The following is a 21,591-nucleotide window of genomic DNA, read 5'->3' on the forward strand; positions in this document are numbered from 1 at the left end:
GAGTCCTCCAGGTGCAGGTGGCACAGAGACCCCCCCCCCAGGAGTAGGTGGCACAGAGACCCCTCCCCAGGAGTAGGTGGCACAGAGACACCTCCAGGAGGAGATGGCACAGAACCCTCCCCAGGAGCAGGTGGCACAGAGATACCCCCCCTAGAAGTGGGTGGCACAGAGAGTCCTCCAGGAGGAGATGGCACAGAGACCCCCCCCCGGGTGTCAGTATCACAGAGACTCTCCCCAGAAGTGGGTGGCAGAGAGCACCCCCCCGGGTGCAGGTGGCAGAGAGCACCCCCCCGGGTGCAGGTGGCACAGAGACCCCCCCCCTAGGCGTAGGTGGCCCTTGTGGGGGGGGGTGGGTGGGCAGAGGACGCTGCCAGGGCGGGTGACAGTGGAGATGCCAACAGCCAGCGCTGCCCGTGCTGGGCGGGGGGGGGGAGGGGGCAGGACGTTGGCATCTCTCTGTCCCCGTGGGGAGGGGGAGGTCATGCAGGGCCGGGGGAGGGGCATGCAGGGCCGGGGGGGGCAGGGGGGGGGCCATGCCCATGCCAAGCGCTCCCATTTTCGAGGAGGGTACCGAAACCTTTTGTGCTTTGGGGGATGCTTGAGAGAGGACAAAGGGTCCGGGGGGGAGGGAAGGGGACACACAGGAGAGAAACCAAGCGGGGGTCGAGGAGGGGAGAGGCCAGGGCGGGTTGGGGGGGGGGGTGGGGGGGGGCCGGGGGGGGCCCATTTCGGCCACGTCTACCTTGTTCCACCAGCCCCAGGGGGGCCCCGGCGGCGGCCGCCGACATGCTCGGAGGAGCTGTGGTCTGTCTGCCCACTGCGGGCAGGAGAGAGAGAGAGAGAGGAGCGCAGCTCCTGTTAGGGGGCACCGGGGGCGGGGGGCGGCCGGGCCACCCCCCCCGACGCACTCCTCCTCCTCCTCCTCCTCTTCTTCCTCCTCCTCCTCCTCCTCCTCTCTTCTTCTTTCCCCCTCCTCCTCCTCTTCTTCCTCCTCCTCCTCCTCTTCTTCCTCGTCCTCCTCCTCCTCCTCCTCCTCCTCCTCCTCCTCCTCCTCCTCCTCCTCCTCCTCCTCCTCCTCCTCCTCCTCCTCCTCCTCCTCCTCCTCCTCCTCCTCCTCCTCTTCTCCCCTTCTCCCCTTCCCCCTCCCTCCCTCCCTCCTCTGCCACCCCCCTCCCCTCCGGCAGCTGCTGCGGTGCCCATCGCGGGTGGGGGTGGGGGGTGGGGGGGGTTGGCATCCTCCCGGCCCCGCGTTGTGTTCGTTCCTCCCCCCCCCCCCCCAACCGGAGTGGGGTTGGGGGGTGGGGGTGTGGGGGGTGGGGACGGACAGACATACACACACCGGGACCGGGCACTACCTGCTGCTGGGTGCCTGGGGGGGGGCGAGGAGGGGGGGGAGGGGGGCGCGTCCTGGCCCCCTCCCCCCCCCCCACCCCGGGGTACACCTCGGCGATGGGGGAAAAAATGGGGGGGGGGGGGAAAGTGTTTGGGGGGGGAGGGGGAGAAAGAGAGAAAGACAGCGACAGAGAGAAGGGGGCAGGGGGCACCGGCCTGGGAGGGGGCTGCGGGCAGGGGGCTGCGGCCCCCCGGCCCCCCCCAGCCAGTGGGAGCCCCTCCCGTACCTGAGAAGTTCCTGGTGGCCAACATGGTGGTGAGGATGGCTCCCTGCGGGGGGGGGCACAGCGTCAGGCCGGGGGTGGCACCGAGGTGGGGGCAGGATGGAAGGGAGTGGTTGGGAATGAGGGGTAAGGGGGTGAAGGATGGGGGCAGGGCACAGGGCAGGGGCAGGGCCACACTGGGCAATGCATTGCATGTGGCCAGGGTGGCAGCGTGGCACAGTGTGGCACCCTGGGCAGGAGGGGAGCATGGCACAGTGTGGCACCCTGGGCAGGAGGGGAGCATGGCACAGTGTGGCACCCTGGGCAGGGACAAGAGGGGCCCATGGCACAATGTGGCACCCTGGGCAGGGACAAGAGGGGCCCATGGCACAGTGTGGCACCCTGGGCAGGGGCAGGAGGGGCCCATGGCACAGTGTGACACCCTGGGCAGGGACAAGAGGGGGCCATGGCACAGTGTGACACCCTGGGCAGGGGCAGGAGGGGCCCATGGCACATCATTGCATGCTGGGCAGGGACACTGGGCAACACTCTGCACACGGCCAGGATGGCACCATGGCAGTGCATGATGCCCTGGGCAGGGGCAGGATGGCACCATGGCACAGTGTGGCCTGCCAGGCAGGGGCAGGATGGCACCATGGCACAGTGTGGCCTGCCAGGCAGGGGCCAGGACACACTGGGTAATGCACTGCCCGTGGTCAGGAGGGCACCATGGCACAGTGTAACACACTGGGCAGGGCCAGGCTGGCACTGTGCTGTACTGGGTACCACTGGATGGGTCTGTGGCCCATGGCACAGCACCAAGTGTGGTCAGAATGGCACTGAGCTGCAGCAGGCATAGCCAGGATGGGACCACGGCACCATTGTAAGGAGACTGTGCCCTGTCTGGGGGCACCAGGGTGCTGCCAGGATTGGACTGCACTGGGCATGGCCAGCACAGGGGTGGCAGGGACAGGTCCATGCTGCAGCAGCTGCTGCCAGGGTGTGCCTGTGCTGCCCTGGGCATGGCCAGCATGGGAGTGTAGCACCACTGCAAGCAGGGAGTGGTGGGGATGGGCAGGGTGGGGCCAATGGGCAGTGCCAGTGGGCAGTGCCAGGCTCTCTCTCACCTTGAGCTTCCTCCTGGCATTGAACTTTTTCAGACACTCGACGGTCTCCTGCCTGTGCATCATGGAGGCCACAGTGGAGCGTTGCTGTGGGTGACAGCAGGGTCAGTGCCAGCCCCACCAGCCCGGGCACGAGGCCTGGGGGGTGGAGGGACACCCCCTGGCACCACCCCTGGCAGCAGTGGCAGCAGCACTTACGCAGACCCAGGGGTGCTTGAGGGCCTCGTGGGCAGTGATGCGCTTGGCAGGGTTGATGGTCAGCATCTGGTTGATGAGGTTCTTGGCCTCGGGGGTCACCGTGTCCCACTCGGGCGAGGGGAACTGGGCAAGGCAAGGGGGTGGCATGGGCACGGGAAGGGTGGGAGGCCTGGCCAGGGGCAGCCCTGCAGCAGCTCTGTGCCTCCACCTTCCCCTCTGCCCACTCTCACCAAGCAGCCCTGGGGCTGCGGTGGCCCTCAGCAGGTCGCAGGGTGAGCGGTGCCAGGCTGGCACTGGGCACTTACGTCGTAGGCACCAGCCTTGATCTGTTGGTAGAGTTTGTGCTGGTCCTCGTCCCAGAAGGGTGGGTACCCAACCAGCAGGATGTAGAGGATGACGCCTGGCAGGGGGCAGCAGAGGCAGGGTTCAGGGGGGGGCACACGACCCTCTGCCAGCCTGTGGCTCCCCCCTGAGCCCTGCCCCAGGCGCAGCGGTGGCCCCAGGATGGCACCGTGCCCTGTGGCAGCAGTGGCGTGGAAGAGAGTGGCACAGGCGTGGCACACAGGGCAAGGTGGGGACTGGCACAGGGACCAGGAGGAGACCAGGATGAAGGAGGCAGGATGGGGATGGGAAGAAGGGAACAGATTCAGGATGGGGTTGGGGATGAGGATGGTCATGAATGGGGAGGGGATGAAGGGAACAGATCCAGGATGAGGAGGAGGATGGTCAGGAATGGGGAGGGGATGAAGGGAACAGATCCAGGATGGGGATGAGGAGGAGGATGGTCAGGAATGGGGAGGGGATGAAGGGAACAGATCCAGGATGGGGATGGGGATGAGGATGGTCAGGAATGGGGATGGGATGAAGGGAACAGATCCAGGATGGGGATGAGGATGGTCAGGAATGGGGAGGGGATGAAGGGAACAGATCCAGGATGGGGATGAGGAGGAGGATGGTCATGAATGGGGAGGGGATGAAGGGAACAGATCCAGGATGGGGATGAGGAGGAGGATGGTCAGGAATGGAGGGGATGGGCACTGGGGTGGAGCAAGTACGGCTGTGTGGTGGGGCTGAAGGTGAGTGGGATGGGAATGGGCCGAGGCTGGAGCTGGGAGTGGGCACTGGGTGGCAGCAGGGCAGGCTCTTACCACATGCCCAAATGTCCACGGGTTTGCCGTAGGCCTCCTTGCGCAGCACCTCAGGGGACAGGTACCCAGGCGTGCCCGCGAAGCCTGGCACGGAGATGGGCACCAGCTGAGCTGAGCTGAGCTGGGGCAGGCCGGGGGCAGGGAGAGGGTGGGCAAGGGGGGCACGTGGTGGGCACGGGAATGGGGCACAGGCATGTGCTGGGGCACAGGACTGGAATGTGGTGAGCAGGATGCAGCGGGCACGGGGCAGGGATGTGCTGGGTATGGGCCAGGACACGGCTGGCATGGGCCAGGGAAATGGGAGGCAAAGGGCAGGGATGTGGCAGGCACAGGGCTGGGACTTGGTGAGCAGCATGCAGTGGGCACGGGGCAGGGATGTGGTGGGTACAGGGGGGGATGCAGTGGGCACGGGGAAGGGGCGTGGTGGGCATGGGGAAGGTTGAGGTGGTGGGCAGGAGCCAGGCTGGCACTCACCGAACCAGGCCTGCTGATCCCCCTGCACCTCGATGGCCAGGCCGAAGTCTGCCAGCTTCACTGCTGCCCCTTTGCACTTGCTGGCCAGGAGCAGGTTCTCCGGCTGGGGCAGTGCCAGGGCAGTGCCAGGCCCCGGGCAAGGGGGCAGTGCAGGGAGGCAGAGGAGCCATCACACGGGTCCTGCCTGGCTGCCACCCCCGTGCTAGCAGGGGCTGCAGGCAGTGCCCACAGCAATGCCCAGGCGGAAGCCAGGTGGCACAGGTGCCATGCCCAGCCCGGTACCATCCTGCATCCCACCCAGCCTCATCCCTGGGTCCTGCCCAAGCCCACTCCCACAGCCCAGCCCCCAACCCCCACCCAGCTGGTGCCCGCAGCAGGAGAGGGTGAAGGCAGGCAGGCGAGGGGTGGGGGGTGGCTGGCACCGAGCCCCAGCTCAGCACAGGAGTTGGCACCCCTAGAAAGGGCAGCTGGCAGCTGGGGGGCACCCAGAGCAGAGCCCCGGGGGGAAGCTCAGGGGTCCCCTCCCCAACACACACACTGCAGGGGCCCAGGGGCTTGGGGAGCCGCTGAAGCCATCCTGCCCCAGCCCAGCTGTGGTGCCCGCAGGCCCGGGGGTGGCAGCGGGGGAGGGGGGGGGTGGGCACTCACCTTAAGGTCCCTGTGGACCACCCCCATCTGGTGGCAGTGGAGCACAGCCTCCAGGATCTGCTGGATGCAGTGGCTGCGTGCAAAGGGAGTGAGGGGGGTGGTCAGGGACACGCTGAACCCACCCCCCCTGCCACCTCCTGTGCCCCCCGGGACCCCTGTGCCAACCCCCCCCCCCCCCACACACACACACCCTGCGGGAAGCGAGCAGTGAGCCCTAGGTGCTGGCACTGGCACTGGCACCCTCCTTCCCCTGCCCCTGCCTGGGGCACGGGGGTGGCACTTCATGAAGGTCACCCCTGAGGGTGTCACTGTCCGTGGGGGGGTGTCACTGTCCGTGGGGGGTGTCACTGTCCGTGGGGGGGGTCCCTGTCCGTGGGGGGGGTCCCTGTCTCGGGGGGAGGAGTCGCCCCTGCGGGACTGCCCACCGGTGACTCACTGTCCGGAGTGGGGATCGTGCCTGGAGGGGTCACCGTGGAGGAGTCACAGCCTGGGTCACCCCTGGGGGTGTCAAGTCTTTGGCTGGGGGGGGGGGTACTGAGGGGGTCAGCCCTGTCTGGGGGTGACCCACGGCAGGGATCAGTGACCCCTGGGGGGTTTCACCCCCTAAGGAGGGTTCCCTCCCTGCGGGGTCTCGCTGGGGAGGGTCACCTTAAGTGAGGAGGTCACTGCCTGCGGCCGTCACTGTCTGGGGGGGGGGGTCACCGTCTGGAGGTGTCACCCCTAGGGCTGGTCCATGAGGGGTACCCACTGGGGGGGGCTCCCCTCTTGGCATGGAGCAGCCAAGGGTTCACCCTAGTGGTGCCACCGTGCCCGTGCCCCTCTCTCCCCCCGCGCCGGGGACCTCCCCAGCCCTGCTGCTGCCCGACGCCGGCGTCCCCCAGACAGGACTGATGTGGGGGGGCCGGCGGCGGCGGGGGGGTGAGGGGGGGCGGTGAATGGAGACGAGACAAGAAATAAAGAGGGAAGGAGCAGGGGGCGATGAGAGGCTGAAATGGGGGTGAAGGGGGAAGCCCCTGGCTGGGGGTGCTGGGGGGGGGGGGCAACCTCCCTGCGAGGAAAGGGGGGAGGGGTGGCAAAAAAGAGGGAGGGAAGGAGGAGGGAGGGAGGCAAGAAGGAGGAGGAGGAGGAGGAGGAGGGAGGAGAGAGCCCCAAAGCGGGGTCCAGTGCGGGGAGCGTGGGCCCGGGCAGCGAGGATGCTCCTGCGGGCGGGGGGCGCGGCCCCTCCCGGGCCCCCCCCCGGGGATATACTGACCTGCGGCTCCCTCTGCACGGGGGCAAAGTGATGGGTGGGAGAAACGCGGGCAAATAGCTCATGGACACAGTGACTGCAAAACAAAACGGGGGGGCGGGGGGCACGGGGGGAGGAGTGGGGGAGGGGGGGAGGAGGGGAGCAGGAGGGCGGGAGGGTGGGGGGGAGGAGGGGGGCAAGGGGAGGGAGAGGTATTGGGAAAGAGGCAGGATGGAGAGTGGGGGGTGGGAGAAGGGGACGGGATGGGAAAAAGGATGGGGGGAAGGGGTTGGGGGGGCAGGATGGAGAGTGAGGGGGGGTGGGAGAAAGGATTAGGGTGGGAAGAAGGAGCAGGGGGGCAGGGTGGGAAGGGGGCAGGATGAGGGCAGGATGGAGAGGCGTGGGATGGGAGTGGGGGGCAGGAGAGTGGCACAGGGTGGGGATAAAGGGGGGGGGCAGGATGGAGAGGCAGAGGGTAGGGATAAAGGGGGGGGCAGGATGGAGAGGCAGAGGGTAGGGATAAAGGGGGGGGGCAGGATGGAGAGGCAGAGGGTAGGGATAAAGGGGGGGGGCAGGATGGAGAGGCAGAGGGTAGGGATAAAGGGGGGGGCAGGATGGAGAGGCAGAGGATAGGGATAAAGGGGGGGGGCAGGATGGAGAGGCAGAGGGTAGGGATAAAGGGGGGGGGCAGGATGGAGAGGCAGAGGGTAGGGATAAAGGGGGGGGCAGGATGGAGAGGCAGAGGGTAGGGATAAAGGGGGGGGCAGGATGGAGAGGCAGAGGAGGAGCAGGAATTTGGAGGGGAGAGGTGGAAGGGAATAGATGGGAGAGGAACAGGGATGGGGATAAAGGGGTGGGGAAGAGGCAGGTGGGGGCAGAAGGGCGGGGGGGCAGGAGCCAAAACATGGGGAAAGGAGGTGCCAGGGTGGCAGCGAGCGGAGAGGCAGCGGTGGGACAGGCCGGACAGATGGACAGACACACGGACACACAGAGCCCGAGCCACGCGAGATGGGAGACAGGCGGGGGGACGGGGGGGGGGAGGGGGCGGACGGAGGCAGGGGGGTGGGGGGCATGGGACGGGGGTGGGGGGACAGGGACCGGGGGACGGAGATGGGAGGGAACGAGAGAGGGGGAGAAACAATGTTGTGAAAGCCCAGAGACCACGGGGACGGGCACACGGCGGGCACACGGGGCCTGGGGGTGGCACCAGCACTGGAGGGGGGGGGCCTGGAGGGCCCTCCCGCCCGCCGCCAGCTTCCCCCAGCAGCGTCACGACAGTGCCAGGCCTCAGCGGGGAGGGGGCAGCATGAGGGAGGGGGAGTGCCCACCGAGCACCTGGCAGCAGGATGGAGCCAGGGGCAGGGGGTTGGGGGGCAGCTCGGGCATCCCCGGACCCGCTGGGTGCCCCTGCCCTGCCTGCCTGGCTGGAGCTGCCCCATCCCTGCAGCCCCCCTAGCGGGGGGCACTGGTGGGGTGGGGGCGAGGGGGTGGCTAGAGGTGGGTGCGGGGAGGGTCTGGGTGGGGGGCACAGGAGCTCACCTGGCATCGGCCTCGCTGTAGTACTCTCGTGCCACGATGTCCTCGAAGAGCTCCCCGCCGGTCACCCTGCAAGGCAGCCCGGGCACGGCGTCACCCCGGGCACCACCTCACCCCCGGGCACCACCTCACCCCCGGGCACGGCGGCACCCCGGGCACCACCTCACCCCCGGGCACCACCTCACCCCCGGGCACGGCGTCACCCCGGGCACGGCGGCACCTCGGGCACCACCTCACCCCCGGGCACCACCTCACCCACGGGCACGGCGTCACCCCCGGGCACCGCCTCACCCCCGGGCACCGCTTCACCCCCGGGCACGGCGTCACCCCCGGGCACCGCCTCGCCCCCGGGCACCGCCTCACCCGCGGGCACCGCCTCACCCCGGGCACGGCGTCACCCCGGGCACGGCGTCACCCCGGGCACACGGCGTCACCCCGGGCATCGCCTCGCCCCGGGCACCGCCTCACCCCCGGGCACCGCCTCGCCCCGGGCACCGCCTCGCCCTCGGGCGCCTCCATGCCCCCTGGCACCTCCCAGTCCTCCAAGGGCACATCGAGACCCCCCCCCCGCGCCCCTCGGACCCTCACTCACAGGTCAAAGACGAGGTAGTGGAAGCCTTCCTCGGAGATGCTGTCGTGGAGCCGCACTGAGGGGACAGGGACAGAGTTGGGCACGGGGACGCCTGGCACACCTGAGCCTGGCACACCTGATCCTGGCACATGTAGTCCTCATGCCTGCACCCTGCGAGTCCCCAGGGAGGGCAACCCAGCAGGACCCCATGGATGGCACCTTGTGTCACCAGGGGGGTGCCCAGTGTGTGCCCAATGGGGCAGCCAGAACATCAAAACTGTGTCACCAGGGGTGTGCCCAGTGTGTGCCCAGGTGTGCAGCTGGCACATCAGCCCCGTGTCAGCAGGGGGGTGCCCAATATGTGCCCAGGGAGGCAGGCAGCATCGACCCAGTTTCACCAAGGGGGTGCCCAGTGTGTGCCCAGGAAGGCAGCCAGCACATCGACCCCATGTCACCAGGGGAGTGCCCAGTGTGTGCCCAGGGGGGCAGCCAGCACATCGACCCCATGTCACCAGGGGGGTGCCCAGTGTGTGCCCAGGGGGGCAGCCAGAACATCAAAACTGTGTCACCAGGGGGTGCCCAGTGTGTGCCCAGGGAGGCAGCCAGCACATCGACCCCATGTCACCAGGGGGGTGCCCAGTGTGTACCCAGGAAGGCAGCCAGCACATCGACCCCGTGTCACCAGGGGGGTGCCCAGTGTGTGCCCAGGGAGGCAGCCAGCACATCGACCCCGTGTCAGCAGTGGGAGTGCCCAGTGTGTGCCCCCGGGAGGCAGCCAGGCACACCGACCCCGTGTCACCAGGGGGTGCCCAGTGTGTGCCCAGGGAGGCAGCCAGCACATCGACCCCGTGTCAGCAGGGGAGTGCCCAGTGTGTGCCCCGGGAGGCAGCCAGCACATCGACCCCGTGTCAGCAGGGGAGTGCCCAGTGTGTGCCCAGGGAGGCAGCCAGCACACCGACCCCGTGTCAGCAGGGGAGTGCCCAGCAGAGCACCCAGCACATCCTAATGGTGGCACCCAAGAGAAGCCATGAGGGTGGCACCTCGTTTATGCCCAGAGGGGAGTCCAGCCATGCACATGGCATCCAGGATGTCTCTGGGGTGGCACTCAGTAGGACCCCAGGGGTGAGACTCTTCCCAGGCCATGTCCCCAGCATGCCCCAGATGTGCCCCCCAAGTGCCACTCACCGATGTTGGAGTGCTTCAGCAGCCGACAGATTCGGGCCTCCCGCTCCAGCTTCTGGTGGTCTGGGGGGGACAGGAGTCAAGAGGGACACCCCTGCGACCCCCCCTCCCCTCTGGCACCCCACGGCGGGCACCAATCCCTGCCTGCCACAGGTGAGCACAGTGGGCATGGGTGTGGGTGAGAGGCGGAGGGCTGAGGGAGTGCAAGGGGCAGAGGTGAGGAGGTGTGGACAGCTGCAAGAGGTGGCAACGGACAGGGGTGAGACTGTACTGGTGTGGGGGTGTCAGGGTGTGCCTGTACCTCTGTGTGTGTGCCTGTACCTGTGTGTGTGTACCTGAGTGTGTGTGGCTGTACCTATGTGTGTGTACCTGAGTGTGTGTGACTGTACCTGTGTGTGTGTACCTGAGTGTGTGTGACTGTACCTGTGTGTGTGTACCTGTGTGTGTCTGCACCTGTGTGTGTGTGGCTGTACCTCTGTGTGTGTGCCTGTACCTGTGTGTGTGTACCTGAGTGTGTGTGGCTGTACCTGTGTGTGTGTACCTGTGTGTGTGTACCTGAGTGTGTGTGGCTGTACCTCTGTGTGTGTGCCTGTACCTATGTGTGTGTACCTGTGTGTGTGACTGTACCTGTGTGTGTGTACCTGAGTGTGTGTGACTGTACCTGTGTGTGCCTGCACCTGTGTGTGTGTACCTGAGTGTGTGTGACTGTACCTGTGTGTGCCTGCACCTGTGTGTGTGTACCTGAGTGTGTGTGGCTGTACCTGTGTGTGTGTACCTGTGTGTGTGTGGCTGTACCTGTGTGTGTGTACCTGAGTGTGTGTGGCTGTACCTATGTGTGTGTACCTGAGTGTGTGTGGCTGTACCTGTGTGTGTGTACCTGTGTGTGTGTGCCTGTACCTATGTGTGTGTACCTGAGTGTGTGTGGCTGTACCTGTGTGTGTGTACCTGAGTGTGTGTGGCTGTACCTGTGTGTGTGTACCTGTGTGTGCCTGTACCTATGTGTGTGTACCTGAGTGTGTGTGCCTGCACCTGCATGTGTGCACCTGTCTGTGTGTGACTGTACCTGCGTGTGACTGTACCTGCGTGTGCCTGTGTGTGCCTGCACCTGTGTGTGTGCACCTGTCTGTGTGTGACTGTACCTGCGTGTGCCTGTGTGTGCCTGCACCTGTGTGTGTGCACCTGCGTGTAACTGTACCTGTGTGTGTGTACCTGTGTGTGCCTGCACCTGCGTGTGTGCACCTGTCTGTGTGTGCGTGTACCTCTGTGTGTGTCTGTGTGTGCCTGCACCTGCATGGGTGCATCTGCATGTAACTGTACCTGTGTGTGTGTACCTGTGTGTGCCTGCACCTGCGTGTGTGCACCTGTCTGTGTGTGCCTGTACCTCTGTGTGTGTGTACCTGTCTGTATGTGCCTGTCTGTGTGTGCCTGTACCTGCTTGTGTGCACCTGTCTGTGTGTGACTGTACCTGTGTGTGCCTGTGTGTGCCTGCACCTGCATGTGTGCACCTGTCTGTGCCTGTACCTGTGTGTGTGCCTGTGTGTGCCTGTACCTGTGTGTGTGCACCTGTCTGTGACTGTACCTGTGTGTGCCTGTGTGTGCCTGTACCTGTGTGTGCCTGTACCTGCATGTGTGTACCTGTCTCTGTGTGTGTACCTGTCTCTGTGTGTGTACCTGTGTGTGCCTGCACCTGCGTGTGTGCACCTGTCTGTGTGTGACTGTACCTGCATGTGACTGTACCTGTGTGTGTGCACCTGTCTGTGTGTGACTGTACCTGCATGTGTGTACCTGTGTGTGCCTGTATCTGTGTGTGTACCTGTCTCTGTGTGCCTGTACCTGTGTGTGCCTGTACCTCTGTGTGTGTACCTGTACCTGTGTGTGTGTACCTGTCTGTGTGTGACTGTACTTGTGTGTGTGTACCTGTGTGTGCCTGTACCTGCGTGTGTGTACCTCTGTGTGTGTACCTGTGTGTGTCTGTACCTCTGTGTGTACCTCTCTGTGTGTGTCTCTGTGTGTACCTGTGCGTGACTGTACCTGTTTGTGCCTATGTCTCTGTGTATGTCTGTACCTCTCTGCATATGAGTGTACCTGTGTGTGCTTGTACATCTATGGGTGTGACTCTACCTCTGTGTGTGTCTGTACCTGTGTGTCTATACCTGTCTGTGTGTATCTGTCTGTGTATCTGTCTGTGTCTGTACCTGTGTGACTGTACCTGTGTGTGTACCTGTGTGACTGTACCTGCCTGTCTATGTCTGTATGTGTGCCTGTACCTCTGTGTGTGCCTGTACCTCTGTGTGTGTCTGTACCTCTGTGTGTACCTCTGTGTGTGTGTCTCTGTGTGTACCTGTGTGTGACTGTACCTGTTTGTGCCTGTACCTGTGTGTCTGTACCTTTCTGTGTATGACTGTACCTGTGTGTGCCTGTACATCTATGTGTGTGCCTGTACCTCTGTGTGTGTGTACCTGTGTGTGTGTCTGTACCTGCATGTGTGTGACTATACCTGTGTCTGTGTGACTGTTCCTCTGTGTGTCCCTGTGTGTGTGACTGTACCTCTGTGTGTGTCTCTGTACCTGTGTGTATGACTGTACCTGTGTGTGTGCTTGTAGCTTTGTGTGTGTGACTGTACCTATGCGTGTGTACCGCTATGTGTGTGACCGTGCCTATGTGTGTGACTGTTCTTGTATGTGTGTACCTCTGTGTGTGACTGTACCTGTGTGTGTGACTGTTCTTGTATGTGTGTACCTGTGTGAGTGACTGTACCTGTGTGTGTGACTGTTCTTGTATGTGTGTACCTGTGTGAGTGACTGTACCTGTGTGTGTGACTGTTCTTGTATGTGTGTACCTCTGTGTGTGACTGTACCTGTGTGTGTGACTGTTCTTGTATGTGTGTACCTGTGTGAGTGACTGTACCTGTGTGTGTGACTGTTCTTGTATGTGTGTACCTGTGTGAGTGACTGTACCTATGTGTGTGACTGTTCTTGTATGTGTGTACCTGTGTGAGTGACTGTACCTATGTGTGTGACTGTTCTTGTATGTGTGTACCTGTGTGAGTGACTGTACCTATGTGTGTGACTGTTCTTGTATGTGTGTACCTCTGTGTGTGACTGTACCTGTGTGTGTGACTGTTCTTGTATGTGTGTACCTGTGTGAGTGACTGTACCTGTGTGTGTGACTGTTCTTGTATGTGTGTACCTCTGTGTGTGACTGTACCTGTGTGTGTGACTGTTCTTGTATGTGTGTACCTGTGTGAGTGACTGTACCTGTGTGTGTGACTGTTCTTGTATGTGTGTACCTGTGTGAGTGACTGTACCTATGTGTGTGACTGTTCTTGTATGTGTGTACCTCTGTGTGAGTGACTGTACCTATGTGTGTGGCTGTTCTTGTATGTGTGTACCTGTGTGAGTGACTGTACCTATGTGTGTGACTGTTCTTGTATGTGTGTACCTGTGTGAGTGACTGTACCTATGTGTGTGGCTGTTCTTGTATGTGTGTACCTGTGTGAGTGACTGTACCTGTGTGTGTGACTGTTCTTGTATGTGTGTACCTGTGTGAGTGACTGTACCTATGTGTGTGACTGTTCTTGTATGTGTGTACCTGTGTGAGTGACTGTACCTATGTGTGTGACTGTTCTTGTATGTGTGTACCTCTGTGTGTGACTGTACCTATGTGTGTGACTGTTCTTGTATGTGTGTACCTGTGTGAGTGACTGTACCTGTGTGTGTGACTGTTCTTGTATGTGTGTACCTCTGTGTGTGACTGTACCTGTGTGTGTGACTGTTCTTGTATGTGTGTACCTGTGTGAGTGACTGTACCTATGTGTGTGACTGTTCTTGTATGTGTGTACCTGTGTGACTGTACCTGTGTGTGTGACTGTTCTTGTATGTGTGTACCTGTGTGAGTGACTGTACCTGTGTGTGTGACTGTTCTTGTATGTGTGTACCTGTGTGAGTGACTGTACCTATGTGTGTGGCTGTTCTTGTATGTGTGTACCTGTGTGAGTGACTGTACCTGTGTGTGTGACTGTTCTTGTATGTGTGTACCTGTGTGTATGACTGTACCTATGTGTGTGACTGTTCTTGTATGTGTGTACCTGTGTGAGTGACTGTACCTATGTGTGTGTGACTGTTCTTGTATGTGTGTACCTGTGTGAGTGACTGTACCTGTGTGTGTGTGACTGTTCTTGTATGTGTGTACCTGTGTGAGTGACTGTACCTGTGTGTGTGACTGTTCTTGTATGTGTGTACCTGTGTGAGTGACTGTACCTATGTGTGTGACTGTTCTTGTATGTGTGTACCTGTGTGAGTGACTGTACCTGTAGGAATAAGGGAATGGCCTGTTAGCAGGGAACAGCTGCCCAAGACGAAACAAAACACAGTATAGACCTTGGGCATGTAATGTGTGGGTCAGACAGACCTCAGAAGAGTAAGATAAGTAAGATCCTGCGGTCAGGACTGCTCAGATAGTTGCATAGCAACTTCTATCAAGGAGCAGAGAAGAAAGTAGAAACAGCGTCTTCGGTCTGAGCAGAGTATCAGCCAATCATATAGTAGTTACTAACTTTTACTGTAATTCTATCCAATCAGTGAGTAACATGCTAGCCCTTCTGATACAATATATACCTGCCTATTTTTCTAATAAAGTGGATTTTTGGCTTGCATCAAGCCGTTGCCCCGTCCCTTCATTGCGGCATGTACCTGTGTGTGTGACTGTTCTTGTATGTGTGTACCTGTGTGAGTGACTGTACCTGTGTGTGTGACTGTTCTTGTATGTGTGTACCTGTGTGAGTGACTGTACCTGTGTGTGTGACTGTTCTTGTATGTGTGTACCTGTGTGAGTGACTGTACCTGTGTGTGTGACTGTTCTTGTATGTGTGTACCTGTGTGAGTGACTGTACCTGTGTGTGTGACTGTTCTTGTATGTGTGTACCTGTGTGACTGTACCTATGTGTGTGACTGTTCTTGCATGTGTGTACCTGTGTGACTGTACCTATGTGTGTGACTGTACCTAAGAGCACGTCTGTACCTCTCTGTGTGTGACTGTACCTCTGTGTGTATGCCTGTACCTCTGTGTGTGTGACTGTAACTCTGTGTCTGTGTGACTGTACCTTTGTGTGACACTCCCTGTGTGTGTCTGCACCTGTTTGTGACTGTGCCTATGTGTGTGACTGTAGTTTTGTGTGCGTGACTGTACCTGTGTGCCTGTGTCTATACCTGCATGTGTATGCCTGTACCTCTGTGTGTGTCTGTACCTGCATCTGTGACTGTACCTCTGTGTGTCTGTACCTGTTTGTGGCTGTACCTCTCTCTGTGTGGCTGTACCTGCATCTGTGACTGTACCTCTGTGTGTGTCTGTACCTGCATCTGTGACTGTACCTCTGTGTGTGTCTGTACCTGCATCTGTGACTGTACCTCTGTGTGTGTCTGTACCTGCATGTGTGGGCCTGTACCTCTCTATGTGTGACTATAACTCTGTGTCTGTGTGACTGTACCTTTGTGTGACACTACCTGTGTGCATGGCTGTACCTCTGTGTGTTTTCACCTGTGTGGGTGTGTGCACCTGTGTGTGTCTGCACCTGTTTGTCACTGTATCTCTATGTGTGTGACAGTACCTGTGAGTGGCTGTACCTGTGTGTGTGTGGCTGTAGCTGCATATGTGTGTGTCTGTACCTCTATGTCTATACCTGTCTGTGTGTACCTGTCTGTGTCTGTACCTGTCTGTGTCTGTACCTGTCTGTGTCTGTACCTGTGTATCTGTGTGTGGCTGTACCTCTGTGTGTGTGTATCTGTGTGTGTCCCCCTGCATGCTTGTACCTCTGTGTGTGTGGCTGTACCTCTGTGCCTGTTCCTGTGTTACATGCCTCTGTACACCTTGCATGCACACTGGTTGAGCAGGCATAGCCACTGCCTCCAGCTCACCTGCACACACACACCTGCACACACACTCATCTGCATATACATCTGCACACACTCATCTGCACACACCTGCACACACACACCTGCACACACACTCATCTGCATATACATCTGCACACACCTGCACACACACAGCTGCACATGCACAATCTGCACACACACAGAGCTGCACACACACAATCTGCACACACACATCTGCACACACACACACCTGCACCCACACTCATCTGCACACACACACAGCTGCACACACACACAGCTGCACACACACAGAGCTGCACACACACCTGCACACACAGAGCTGCACACACACCTGCACATACAGCTGCACACACACACAGCTGCACACACACCTGCACACACAGAGCTGCACACACAGCTGCACATACAGCTGCACACACACCTGCACACACACACAATCTGCACACACACAGCTGCACACACAAACATCTACACACACACAGAGCTGCACACACAAACACAGCTGCACACACAAACATCTACACACACACCTGCACACACACCTGCAGCTGCACACACAATCTGCACACACACACAGAGCTGCACACACACATAATCTGCACACACACAGCTGCACACACACACAGAGCTGCACACACATTCTGCACACACACATTCTGCACACACACAATCTGCACACACACACACCTGCACACACACACAATCTGCACACACACAATCTGCACACACACAATCTGCACACACACACAATCTGCACACACACAATCTGCACACACACACACCTGCACACACACACAATCTGCACACACACACACCTGCACACACACACAATCTGCACACACACAATCTGCACACACACACAATCTGCACACACACAGCTGCACACACACCTGCAGCTGCACACACACAGCTGCACACACACCTGCAGCTGCACACACAATCTGCACACACACAGAGCTGCACACACACACAGAGCTGCACACACACACAGAGCTGCACACACACAATCTGTACACACACACACACACCTGCAGACACACACAATCTGCACACACACACACCTGCAGACACACACAATCTGCACACACACACACCTGCACACACACAATCTGCACACACACACCTGCACACACACAATCTGCACACACACAGCTGCACACACACCTGCAGCTGCACACACACAGCTGCACACACACCTGCAGCTGCACACACATTCTGCACACACAGAGAGCTGCACACACATTCTGCACACACACAGAGAGCTGCACACACATTCTGCACACACACAGAGAGCTGCACACACATTCTGCACACACACAATCTGCACACACACAGAGAGCTGCACACACATTCTGCACACACACACACACCTGCACACACACACACACACCTGCAGACACACACAGAGCTGCACACACAATCTGCACACACACAATCTGCACACACACCTGCAGACACACACAATCTGCACACACACAGCTGCACACACACACACAGCTGCACACACACACACAGCTGCACACACAGAGAACTGCACACACACACACAGCTGCACACACACACAGCTGCACACACACACAGAGCTGCACACACAATCTGCACACACCTGCAGCTGCACACACACACAGAGCTGCGCACACACACACACAGCTGCACACACACACAGCTGCACACACACACAGCTGCACACACAATCTGCACACACCTGCAGCTGCACACACACACAGAGCTGCACACACACACACAGCTGCACACACACACAGCTGCACACACACACAGAGCTGCACACACAATCTGCACACACCTGCAGCTGCACACACACACACAGCTGCACACACACACACAGCTGCATACACACACAGGGCTGCACACACAATCTGCACACACCTGCAGCTGCACACACACACAGAGCTGCACACACACACAGCTGCACACACACACAGAGCTGCACACACACACAGCTGCACACACACAATCTGCACACACACACAGCTGCACACACAGCTGCACATTGCTCACATCCAAGTGTCTCCCACCCCCATGCCCCTGGGCCGTGCACCCCCACCCACACCCCCTTCAGACACTCAGCTCTGGCAGCCACTCACAGGCTGTGCACAGCTGCACTCCCTCTACTCCCCTGCCAACCCCCCCAGGATACTCCATGTGGGACACTGATGTGTGGCCTGGGGTGGGGAAGGGACACACAAGAGCCTGGGGACAGGGCAATGGGTATGGGGAGGGCAGGATTCAGAGCCCACAGAGACCCCAACCCCCAGCTGGCAGATCCTGCCATGAGCACTGTTGGGGTCAGGGGTGCCAGAGATATCATGGGTACCACAGATGTCACTGGTGCCAGGGGTGCCATAGGTGCCACAGATATCATGAGTACCACAGGTGTCACTGGTGCCAGGGGTGCCACAGATATCATGGCCATGAGTGTGACTCATGCCAGGGGTGCCATAGGTGGCACAGATATCATGGGTACCACAGGTGTCACTGATGCCAGGGGTGCCATAGGTGGCACAGATATCATGGGTACCACAGGTGTCACTGATGCCAGGGGTGCCATAGGTGGCACAGATATGATGGGTACCACAGGTGTCACTGCTGCCAGGGGTGCCACAGATATCATGGCCTTGAATGTGACTTGTGCCAGGGGTGCCATAGGTGGCACAGATATCATGGCCATGAGTGTGACTCGTGCCAGAGGTGCCATAGGTGGCACAGATATCATGGCCATGAGTGTGACTCATGCCAGGGGTGCCATAGGTAGCACAGATATCATGGGTACCACAAGTGTCACTGGTGCCAGGGGGGCCATAGGTGCCATAGGTGGCACAGATATGATGGGTACCACAGTTGTCACTGGTGCCAGGGGTGCCACAGATATCATGGCCATGAGTGTGACTTGTGCCAGGGGTGCCATAGGTGGCACAGATATCATGGCCATGAGTGTGACTGATTCAAGGGGTGCCATAGGTGGCACAGCTATCATGGGTACCACAGATGTCACTGATGCCATAGGTGCCATAGGTGGCACAGATATCATGGATACCACAGGTGTCAATGGTGCCATAGGTGGCACAGGTATGATGGGTACCACAGTTGTCACTGGTGCCAGGGGTGCCACAGATATCATGGCCTTGAATGTGACTTGTGCCAGGGGTGCCATAGGTGGCACAGATATCATGGCCATGAGTGGGACTCGTGCCAGGGGTGCCATAGGTGGCACAGCTATCATGGGTACCACAGATGTCACTGATGCCATAGGTGCCATAGGTGGCACAGCTATCATGGGCGTGACTGGTGCCAGGGCTGCCATAGGTGGCACAGCTATCATGGGCATCACAGGTCCCATGGCTGCCTGGGGTGTCACAGCTACCACGAGCACCACTCATGAGGAGTACCAGGGCTGTCACAGGTGCCATGGCTCCCACAGGTGTTATGGGCATCACCACGGCCAGCACCGCGGGCACAGGGGTGGCTGGGCTGGGGGAGGGGGGAGAGCAGCCCCTGGGGCGCCCCGGCGGGGGGGGCCGTGGGGGAGGTCCTACCTCTGGCCGAGAGCTTTTTGGTGTTGATGATCTTGGCGGCGTACTCATGGCCGGTGCAGAGCTTGACGCAGCGCCGGACCACCGAGAAAGCCCCCCTGGGGGGGAACCAGGCTCAGCGACCCCCCACCCCCCTCACCCACCCCCCCCCCTCCGAACCGCTCACGGGTGGGCTCCCACCCATGACTCAGCACCCCGCGCTCGGGGGCTGCGCTGGCCGTGACTCAGCACCCGGGGGGTGAACCCTGGCACGGGGAGGGGGTGGAGGGGAGGCCCCCGAGGCTGCGCGGCCCCTCCCCTGGGCACACCGCGGGTGCAGAGGGTGGGCGCGGGGGGGGGGGCAGGGCACTGGGGGGGGGCTCGGAGGGGTGAGCGCCTCGGGGCGGGGAGCGGGGGCTGCGTGGCGCAGGGGGTCGGGGCGGGATGCGGCCCCGGCAGCCGTTGCCATGGGGACGGAGGGTGGCGCGGGTGGCCCGGATGGCGGCGGTGGCCGTGGGGGGGTGCAGGTGGTGGCGGCGATGGCGACGATCGCGGTGGCAGCGCCGCGGTTGGCGGCGGGCACGGCGGGGCAGCGGGGTGCCAGCGGGAACGGGCACAAGGGACTGGGACAAAGGACGGGCACGGGGACAGGGTGGCGTTGCCCGCAGCGGGCAGTGCCATCTGCTCCGCCGCAGCCCCTCCGAGTGCCACCACCGCCTGGCCCCCGCACCTCGGGCCGAAGTCCCTGCCCGTGCCCTGCCCGCGGGGGGCCCCAGGGACAGCTGCGTCCCTGCTCGGCAGCGCCCACGCCTGCGGGGGTCCTGGCAGCGTCGGGGGGAAGGGGGCACAGAGGGGACCCGCACGGGGCACAGCCCCCGCAGGCGAGTGGGGCCACAGCAGAGCCCACGGTCCCGCACCGGGGGGACGGCACCGGCCGAGCCCTGGCACCGCGCCGGGGTCCCTACAGCCCGGGATACCGAGGGAGGGGTCGGCGCTGGCCGGGCGGGGGGCGGAGGGCATCCTGCCACCGCCAGGGAACAAGGGGGGCAACTCCCCAGGGGGTTGGCACCCCCCGAGCGCCCAACCCCTCCCCAGGTGGCCGCGGGGACAGCGCCCAGGAGGGGGGTGCCAGCTCCCGCGGCAGGAGGAGGTGACCCTCACTGCACCTCCCCGCCCCCCCCAGCTGTGCCTCAGTTTCCCCAGCGGGGGCAGATGTCCCCAATAGCCCTGGCACGGGGGGGGGGGGGCCCGGCGCGGTGGCTGGCAGGTGACACGGAAGGATGGCACCGGGGGGGGGGGATAGGGAAGCTACGTTGCCATGGCAACCAGGACGGGCTGCATTTGGGGGAGAGAGAAGGAATAGCCCCGGATGGCACCGCGCCGTGCCCCCCCCCCCGCCGGTGCCCACAGAAGGGCCACGGCCCCCCTTGCAAAACGCCCCCTCCGGCTGTGGGGGGGTTCCCCTTTCCCCCCGCCGATGAGGTTTGTCCCCATCTGCCCCCCCCCAGTTTTGCCCCCCTCAGCCCTGCGCACCTCTCCCCTCTACCACAGCCTGGGGGGCAAATGAGTCCCCCCCCCGAATCTCCTCCTCAGCCCCCACCAACACTCACCCCGGGGGGGGGTCACAGACACGGGGCGGGGGGGGGGCTGGGAGGGTGGATGGCTCTGTCGGAGGGGGGGGCAAAAGGGAGCTGGGGTCTAGGACTCGGGGGGTGCAGAAGGGCTGGCGGGGGGGGGGGGGGGGAGCAGATTTGGGGAGTTATGTAAGGCCCGAAAATGTCTGATGGGGACCTGGGGGGGGAACACCCTGGAGGATGAGGAGGGTCTGTGAGGACGGGGGGGAAGGGATGTCAGGGGGGGCTGAGAGCCTCGGGGATCTATGGGGGTGGGGGGTGAGGGGGGGGGGTCTGAAAGATTTGGGGGGGGGGTCTGAAAGGAGCCGGCGCCTGCGAGAGCTCAAGGACGATCCGGAGGATGAGCAACGTCTGTAGGGACCTGGGGGGCTACAAGGAGTCGGGGGGCGGGGGGGGGGTCTGTCATGATTGAGGGGGTCTCGGGGGAGGTCTAGTCTGGGGCTGGGGGGGGGGCGTTGGTGATAGCTTGAGGGGGTATGTAAGGACCAAGCAATCTGGAGGGGGAGGCTGGGGGGGGGGGGTGGGAGAGGGGCGATGAGGATTGGGGGAGGGGGTGTAAGAGTCAGGGGAGAGATGGGGAGGGGTAGAGGGGTCAGGAGAGGTAAGGGGGGGGGGGCTAAAGGATGGAGGCTCCTGGGTGGCTATAGCCTGGGGGGGTCCGTGGGGATGGGTGAGTGGGGACCGGGGTGGGGGGGGGTCCGAAAAGGTGGAGGGGGTCTGCAGGGATGGGCATCCATGAGAATAAGGATCGGGGGGGGGCCTTGGGGAACAAGGGGGGGGCAGGGACTAGAGGGGGGTCCATGGGGACGGGAGGGGCCCAGAGGAACGGGGC

At 61.7% G+C, this 21,591-nt stretch overlaps 1 protein-coding gene and 1 pseudogene across 1 annotated transcript; one reads left to right on the top strand and one right to left on the bottom strand.

Moving 5' to 3' along the window:
* Positions 1–57: 57 nt before the first annotated feature.
* Positions 58–19,594, bottom strand: LOC135174079 (calcium/calmodulin-dependent protein kinase type II subunit beta-like). Its single transcript, XM_064141327.1, has 13 exons — positions 19,378–19,594; positions 19,150–19,260; positions 9,708–9,767; positions 8,544–8,598; positions 7,955–8,020; positions 5,188–5,260; positions 4,540–4,642; positions 4,066–4,149; positions 3,223–3,317; positions 2,918–3,040; positions 2,723–2,806; positions 1,620–1,662; positions 58–817 (listed from the first exon to the last, which is right to left on the bottom strand). Exons 1-13 carry the CDS (start codon positions 19,592–19,594, stop codon positions 480–482), a joined length of 1,452 nt encoding a protein of 483 aa, XP_063997397.1. The 3' UTR covers positions 58–479.
* LOC135174078 (keratin-associated protein 10-7-like) lies at positions 9,873–15,315 on the top strand (annotated as a pseudogene).
* Positions 19,595–21,591: the final 1,997 nt, after the last annotated feature.

This window comes from Pogoniulus pusillus, unplaced genomic scaffold (assembly GCF_015220805.1).
Source record: "Pogoniulus pusillus isolate bPogPus1 unplaced genomic scaffold, bPogPus1.pri scaffold_266_arrow_ctg1, whole genome shotgun sequence".
In the NCBI taxonomy this organism is placed as follows: domain Eukaryota; kingdom Metazoa; phylum Chordata; class Aves; order Piciformes; family Lybiidae; genus Pogoniulus; species Pogoniulus pusillus.

Bases quoted from the DNA above. Each gene is read 5' to 3' on its own strand.
- LOC135174079 (XM_064141327.1), bottom strand. From the start codon at position 19,594: ATGGCAACGGCTGCCGGGGCCGCATCCCGCCCCGACCCCCTGCGCCAC. The intron at 3,318-4,065 runs GTAAGAGCCTGC...GCCCCCTGCCAG, and splicing joins CGTGGACATTTGGGCATGTG to GCGTCATCCTCTACATCCTG. The intron at 818-1,619 runs GTACGGGAGGGG...TCCTGCCCGCAG, and splicing joins GGCCACCAGGAACTTCTCAG to TGGGCAGACAGACCACAGCT.